Below are 8176 nucleotides of genomic sequence, written 5' to 3' on the forward strand. Positions count from 1 at the left end.
ATCGCTTGAGCCCAGGAGGGGCTGAACCAAGATCATGCCACTGCACTCCAGCCCAGGCAACAGAGTGAGACCTGCCTCAAAAAAAAAAAAAAAAAAAAAAAAAAAAAAAAAAAAAAGAGAGAGGAAGGAAGGAAGGAAAGAATGAAGGAAGGAAAAGCAAGCAAGAAAGAAAGACAAACACGGATGGCTCCCTCCCCTTCCCTGTCGTTCATCCACGTGCCCATGGGACACACATTGAGCCTACTCAATGCTAATTGGAATCCACCCACCAGCTGCCATTTTAAGGAGCCTCTCGCCCCCTCTCAGTCCCCACCTCCCACCTCCTGAGAGGGTTGGGGAGGCATTCTTCCCATACCCCCTGCCCAGGCAGAGAAATGGAATCCCTCCCCCACCACCACCCCCTACCCATCACGGTGTCCTTAGCTCCACATCTGGCCAGCAAGGACCCAGACTGCCCAGACATCAGGAGGCAGAGTTCTAGGCTCACCTCAGACACTTGCTGCCTATGCCACCCAGGCTGGTCCCTTCCCGTCTCTGGGCTTCCACCTCCCCGTGTAAAATCAGGGGCCTTGCCCAGTTCAGGATTTTTAACCGGAGTCTTGGGACTCCCCAAGGTACCCCAGAGACTGAATGGGGGGAGAAGGCAGAAGGGGAGGTTGAGAGGGAGGTCTAGCTGGTTCAGAGCAGGCCCCACGGTATATACTGGGGTTCCTGATGGGATTTCATTTGAGCTGCTCAAAAGCAGGTGGGGAGCCCATGATTTGGCTCACCCTTGAGTCTAATGTGCTTGTGCGTGTTGGCTGAAGCGCCTTTATTCCTTCCTTCAACAAAGGTTCACGTCCCCACAACTCCCATCCGCCAGTAGGCCCGGCTCCGCATCCTGTTCCCAAGCAGCCTCCACCCCAGGCCCACCCTTGTCTCTCCAGAGATCACCTACCATCTGGAGAAGCGCTTCGGCGCCGCCTCGATCCAGTTGCTCCTGATCTCGGTGGCGCTCAAGTCGCTCCCAGGGAGCTGGCCTTCCTCCTACAGCCAGCAGGGGGCTGTCAGGGCAGCCTGCCTCTTACCTGCCCACAGGAACTTACAGCCAGGGGTCAGGGGCCACGGTGAGACCCTGGCTGAGGAGGGGACTGGGCTGGGGCACAGGGAGGAATTAGAAGGCTACTGAACTGAATTCTGCAAGGCAGGCACTGAGCACCTACTGTGTGCAGAGGGCTCTGCCAGACACATCCTGCCCTCAGCGAGCTCATGGTCTGCGCAGGGACAGACACCTGCTGCCCAGCTGTGACTGGAAGGGACTGAGAGGAGGCCTGTAAGGGAGGCCCCAGGCAGGGCTACCTCAACGCATGACCTCAGGGCACCACGCACCCCCGAGTCTGTGGAGCTGTTTTGGGTGGGGGGTGGGCATTCTTGCAGATGACAGCATGAAAGGAGCACCCCAAGAGACAAGGGCAGTGAAGGGGAGGGGGCTTTGTCAGAGCAGGCTGGGAGGGTGCAGGGTGTCCTACTAGGCTCCAAGTTCTGGGTGGTGTGCCTCGACATGACCTGGCCACTTGAAAGCAAGGACAAGGCTCCTTGAAGGCTGAGATTTCCTTAGAGACCCCCTCCCCCGTCATCTGGTTTTTATTCTCATTCTGTAGGTAACAGCTTAAATGTCACTTCCTCATTGGGGCCTGCCCTGCCCTTTCAGACTAGGACTTTCAGACTACAGTGCACACAGTACGTGCTCAGTCAATGTATAATGACTGAAATAAAGGGGGCTGCCTTGTGTTGAGGAGGCCAACACACTGGGAGGTTCCTAACTGTGTGAGCAAGGAGGTGAGAAGGAGGCAGAAGAATGGGGTGTGAGGGAAGGTGGTGAGCAAAAGCCTCACCCCCTCGGCAGCCAGACTCAAGTCAAAGAGGTTGAGGGGTCAGGATGACTGACGGGGAAGGGTACAGACCAGGCTTTCCAAGAAATCAGCCCCCATGTTCTCCAGACCCTTGGCCACAGGTGTGAGAGAGATGGACTGTCTTCGTCCTGAGGGGTCGTTCTCCATGTTCCAGACCTTCCAGCTGAAAGACAAATCAGCGAGGCCCAGCGCTGAGAGGGAGGCCAGGCAGGGCCCAGGTTAGGGGCCTGGGCAAGTGGGAGAGGGCGGAGTTGGGGGAGCAGATGCCTGGCACAGCCAGAGCCCTGCCTGGGGGCCACCTGTGCCATCCCAGAGCTCACCCCTCCTTGTGACTGGGACTGCAGCCTTGGCTTCCCAGCACATGGATGAGGTACCCCTTCCTTTTTCTAGAGACTGGGTCTCCCTATGTTGCCCAGGCTGGTCTCCAACTCCTGGGCTCAAGCAGTCCTCCCACCTTAGCCTCCCAAAGTGTTGGGATTACAGGTATGAACCACCACCCCAGCCTGCACCCACATCTGAACCTGTGAGAGGCAAGTCCTTGTGAACTCTGGGAGTTCCAGGCAGAAACAGCAAATTCTGTCCACTTCATAGAGAAGGAAAGTAAGGAATTATATACAGCATGCATATGTATCTGATACAGGCATTTTTCTGAAGAGAGGACCTAGCTTTCATCACTCCCTACAGTGGGTTAAAACTATTACCATTAAGCGAGATCTTCATTGTATTCTACTTTTCCATCTCTGAAAGATGGAGGTGCAACATCCTTAAAGGCATCATTCCAGTCCCTGGATCCAGCTATACCTGAAACCAATCCTACCCCTGGACTTTTCCATTGCAAAAATCAATATAGTTCATTTTTTGCTGAAGCTCAGTTCATAGGCTTAAATTCCTCTGTAAATAAGAGTGCTAACTAACACCTCCTCTCTCCCTACTCTTGTTCCCACTCCTTTTTCTCCCCTTGGGGAATGCCCTACTCCATCCAAATGTAAGCCCAGTTAGGCTGACATACTCAGATACTCGTGTACGTGCATGCACACACACAGGCGGAGCCTGGAAATGCCCCAGATCACACACAGACACACAGCGGCGCACACAGAGGCAGGGCCCTGTTTCTACTCACGTATCTGCGGTGAACAGGTCGCTCTCAGAGACAGAGAAGAACACGTCTTTGTGGGGACAAGCTGGATCCAACCTGCTTTTGCTCTGGCTTGCCTTGTCACTTCAGCAGAAATTCCTGGGCAGAGTCCAGAGTCGGAGTAGGTTGGGCCTGCCACCCAGCTCTGCCCAGCGCCTCCCCAGAGGCCAGGGCCACAGCCGGGGTGGGAACCCCAACCCCGTCTCAGGGATACAGGAAGCAGGCCCACTTGCAACCTGGCTCCCTGCAGCTCCTGCCCACTGGCTGCTGCTTCTCCAGCAGAGATGCCCTCCTCTGCCCTCTCCCCAGTTCCCAAACTGACCTCTTCCAGGCCTACTAAGGTCACCTCTTCCAGGAAGCCACCTATGTGATTATTTCCCTCCCCCTCCTTGCCTCCCGTGGCCTCCTTTCCCCAGCCAGGCTGTTAGCTTTTTGCATTTTATCTTTCATTTTGCATCTTGATCTATCTCCCTTTCTCACCTAATGGGGATTTATTACAACAGCAACCAATTTTCCTATGCTGGAAAATGAGGAAAGCAGTGTAGCTGTCAGAAATAGTAAAAGTGTTTCAGGTCTGTCAAGAAAACAAAACCAAATCACACCATTTCCCCTTCATTTCATCTTTGTTAAATGAATGCCTAAGCCAACAGCGTGCAAAGTGAAGGACTGAACGCTTTAGTTTTTCAGTCCTCAAACTAAACATTAAACTCATCTGATGGGATTGACAATATCTCTTTAATAATTAATGGTATGCACTCAGGACAAAATCCTTTATGGTGCATAAATACTTCCTAGTACTGGCACATCCTGGTTGTTTTGGAAGTTTGGGGAGGATGGTGGATGGATACCCCCTCTCTTTGAAAACATTTTTTCTTCATCTGTCATTTGAATTACCAAAACATTACAAGTGCATCACTAAACATTGAAACACTGGAGAAATATACAGAAAGGGTTTAAATACCCAGAGTCTGAGACCCCAGGGATGACCACTGTTGAGTTTGTGGCATTTTTCTTTTTTTTTTCTTTTTTTTTTTTTTGAGATGGAATTTCATTCTTGTTGCCCAGGCTGGAGTGCAGTGGTGCGACCTTGGCTCACCACAACCTCTACCTCCCAGATTCAAGCGATTCTCCTGCCTCAGCCTCCCAAGTAGCTGGGATTACAGGCATGCACCACCACGCCTGGTTAATTTTGTATTTTTAGTAAAGACAGGGTTTCTCCATGTTGGTCAGGCTGGTCTCGAACTCCCGACCTCAGGTGATCCACCCACCTCGGCCTCCCAAAGTGCCGGGATTACAGGCGTGAGCCACTGCACCCAGCCTTTTCTCTCCACTTTTTTTTTCCTAAATGTGTATTATTTTATGTTATTCATTTTCCAACAGGGGATCACACAGTAACAGTGTTCTCATAATTTCATTATTCTAGCAGTATTCCACATACTGTTGAGAGCCCATGTGTTACCTTGATTGAAAACTAGCCAAAAAGCAAGACTCTACCTTTAAAAAAAAGACGGGGGGAGGGGCGGACGCGGTGCCTCACACCTGTACTCCCAGCACTTTGGGAGGCCAAGGCGGTCACATCACTTGAGGCCAGGAGTTTGAGACCAGCCTGGCCAACATGGTGAAACCCCCTCTCTACTAAAAATACAAAAATTAGCCAAGCATAGTGGCAGGTGTCTGTAGTCCCAGCTACTCGGGAGGCTGAGGCAGGAGAATTGCTTGAACCTGACAGGTGGAGGCTGCAGTGAGCAGAGATCATGCCACTGAGCTCCAGGCTGGGCGACAGAGTGAGACTCTACCTCAAAAAAAAGAAAAAAAAGAAAACTAAATGTTGTCTCTGAGCAGGACTCCTGTCTCTGTGGGTGGTCACCACAGGGATGGGCCCGAAGCTGTCCTTGAAGGGATCTTCACCAAGCCCCAGTGAAGGAAAAAAGGACACCACCTGCTTTTCCACTTTGCCCCATGCTACCCACTTCCCCTCCTTTCTCCAGTCCCGCCTTCCCTCCTCTCCTACTGTCGTTAACTCTCACCCTTGTTTCTGTCGGCATCCAGAGGGAAGCCAGGAGCACAACACGTCCAGCAGCAACCATGCTTGCTTCAAAACATTCCCGACATTGCAGCTTATAACCAACATCGTTGTTGGCCCTAATCTCTACAACAAGGATTTAATGGGCTGTGTGTCTTGGGGTGGATCTTGAGCTTGGAGCCCAAAGGTCTCTACTCCTGACTGTAAAAGTTAACTTGCTGCCTCAACTGGTGGTGGGTACTAGAACCTATGAGGAGTCAATGTGCTCCTACTTGGGAAGTACCTGGCAGGGAGTCCAGCAGCACCAGGCTGGCAGGTGTTATTGCTGTCCCGGGTGTCATCCGGGGCTGTTCTGACACACTGCTCCCCTCCTCCAGGCCAGGATACTCCGGGCTTCTCCCCTGCTCCTCCCCTCAAGGAGGCACGGCCAGCAAGGATCCCAGCCCCCAGTAAGGATCCCAGCCCCTTTTCAGGTGGAATTTGGTGAAAAGTCACAGGCTGGGGAGTTGGGAGGCTGGATAGATTGGGGTGGAGACCCCAGGGAAAGACCAACAGCTAGAGGACCTCAGGTGTCCCGGCTGCGCCCATCCAGCTGTAGGACCTCAGCACATCCCTGGGCTTCTTGGTGGCCTGTTTCCTGAGGAAACAGTCTCTGAGGCCCGGCACACCCACTGGGGCCCGCTGAGTGAGACCCAGAGCTGAGCTAGGCCAGGGCAGAGTGGGGAGAGGACCGCATAAATATGCATAGATAATTTCCCTCACCATCCAGCAGAGCTCAGAGGGGTTGACAGTAAAGGGGCTGCTCTGCCCCTCCAACTCTGTCCCATTCCTCAGAGGCAACCACCTAACTTTTCTAGTTTTAGTTCTTCTGCAGGCCACCTCCTGTTTTAGGGAATGATTAGTCAAAGAGTTGGAGAGAATTCCTTCTCGCCAGGCTCTGACATAATAGGTTATTTTATAAGTAGTGAGTGAAACATTCAAAAGCACAAGAACTATCAGAAGAGTTGCTCAGCAACCCCTTTATTTTCTTCTCATGATTCTGCCCACATTCATTTCTTAGCTCTTCACAGGCAAGGTCTCTTTCGTTGCATTGATTTGTGTATCCAAGCACTGGGCAAATAAAGAGGCTCATTCCTCGTCAAGTTCCATGAACATGACCTCATCATTCTTCTCTCCTAAACCTGGGATGATTGGCAGAAAGGGCATCCATACAACTTTTTCTTCTGCATTTGGCATTGAAAAATGGACTTCCTGTAGTCTGTAGTAGAAATATTGGAAAGTAGCAATAATCCTAGCACTTTGGGAGGCCAAGGCGGGTAGATCGCTTGAGCCCAGGACTTCAAGACAAGCCTGGGCAACATAGGGAGACCCTGTCTCTACAAAAAAAATAGAAAAAATTAGACAGATGTGGTGGCGTGCACCTGTAATCCCAGTCACTCGGGAGGCTGAGGTGGGAGGATCATTTAAGCCTGGGAAGTCAAGGCTGCAGTGAACCATAATCACACCACTGCACTCCAGCCTGGGCGACAGGAGTGAGAACCTGTTTTAAAAAACAAAACAAAACAAAACAAAACAAACAAAAAAATGATGACATAGAGTTAAATACAAAGACTAAAGAAATACCTTGGGCTTTTATACTCTTTACTTGTAACTCTTCTAGTTTTCCTGTGGGAATGGACTAGCCTAAGTGTTAGAGCACACTGCTCTCCTGGCAACTACAGAGCCAGTTCAGCTGGTCCCAGGAGAAGAAAGCATTCCAGTACCCCAAAGGCTGGAATCCCCCAGTCTGCTTGGCATGATTATCCAATGGTCTCTGATCTAGTTTACTCCTTGACCCACTCTACTCACTGAGAACATCTGGGCACACATGGTCATTATCCAATACAAAATGCAAGGCCAAGTCTGGGGCTCATCTACGGCAGCAGCAAGAGGCCTGGTAGAACTAGGATGCCTGGCCCCACCTGCAGGAGTGCTTAAGGCCACCAGGCAGGGCAAATTTTACCCAAGCAGTTCAGAGATCACTGTTCCCAAATATTTAATATTTAATTGATTGCACTTATAAAGTGTATTTCCCTTGTTGTTGTTTTACCTTCTATTCCTCTTGCCTCTCCAGCTCATATTAGCATTTTATTTATTTAGTTGTTTATTTATTTATTTTTGAGACAGGGTCTCACTCTGTCTCCCTGGCTGGCGTGCAGTGGCACAAAATCAGCTCACTACAGTCTTGACCTCCCAGCAATCCTCCCACCTCAGCCTCCAGAGTAGCTGGGACTACAGCTGTGCACCATACGCCAGCTAATTTTTTTCTGTTTTTAAAAAATTTCATCCCAGTTATTCTAATATTTGTTTATTTACTTATTTTGTAGAGATGGGGTCTTACCATGTTGCCCAGGTCTAGAACTCCTGGGCTCAAGTGATCCTCCTGCCCCAGTCTCCCAAAGTGCTGGGATTACAGGTGTAAGCCACTGTGCCCAGCCTCATACCAGCTTTTCATATAGTGAGAAACTGAGATAGTTCCTTTTCAGTTTGATCCAGATCAAGATGTTCTGCAAACCAAGGGTCTTAATTCATGTTATGCTCTTGGGTTCAGGGGTGATGTTCCTGTCTATTACAGGTTTTATACTAAAAGCTATATCTTCCTTCTAAAGTACACTTCCTCCAGCTATTGGCGGGGGCCGTGGAGACTATTAATTTGGATTTCCTTTGCCTTATTGATCAAGTCACAGTTGATAAGCTGATTCGCTATACAGGCAAAAATGATTCCGTGATTGTTCCATCTTCTCCCCCTGTCAGAGAAGTGGTCTGATATGGCCCTCACTGGGCCTAAGGGCGAAGCCAGATACTTTTACAGGAGTAATCATGGAGAGGACTTAAGGCCTCCTGGGAGGAGCCAGGAAAACAATTTACCAAAGACCAGCAGGGTCCATACAGAAGTGCTGACAAGTAGGGCACCACAAATTCAATACAATTGTTAGGTAGAACAAAAACGGACACCTGGTGTCCTGCTGTGGAGTCAAAGGCGTGGCTGCGTCTTTCACTCTACTCTCACTGGTAATCTCACTGTTCTTCCTGGATGGGCCTGCCAATCAGACACCATGACTCACTTAGAAACACTCCTTTCCATTT

The 8176-nt window shown here is 50.3% G+C and overlaps 1 protein-coding gene across 3 annotated transcripts in view; it reads right to left on the minus strand.

The window, feature by feature from the left end:
* The window catches only part of SLC28A1 (solute carrier family 28 member 1), a 65846-nt gene extending 62760 nt beyond the window's left edge, over positions 1-3086 (minus strand). For 2 of the 3 annotated variants that reach the window (XM_015453317.4, XM_005560382.5), the window contains exons 1-3: positions 3013-3086; positions 1944-2055; positions 938-1026 (exon numbers count right to left, since the gene is read on the minus strand). In XM_015453317.4, the coding sequence (XP_015308803.3) occupies positions 938-1026; positions 1944-2039 (185 nt within the window). In that variant the 5' untranslated portion in view covers positions 2040-2055; positions 3013-3086. Of the gene's footprint in view, positions 1-937; positions 1027-1943; positions 2084-3012 lie in introns of all 3 variants that reach the window. The other variant, XM_065548358.2, reaches the window with a different exon arrangement.
* Positions 3087-8176: the final 5090 nt, after the last annotated feature.

The sequence above is a fragment of the Macaca fascicularis genome, chromosome 7 (assembly GCF_037993035.2).
Source record: "Macaca fascicularis isolate 582-1 chromosome 7, T2T-MFA8v1.1".
Lineage (NCBI taxonomy): Eukaryota > Metazoa > Chordata > Mammalia > Primates > Cercopithecidae > Macaca > Macaca fascicularis.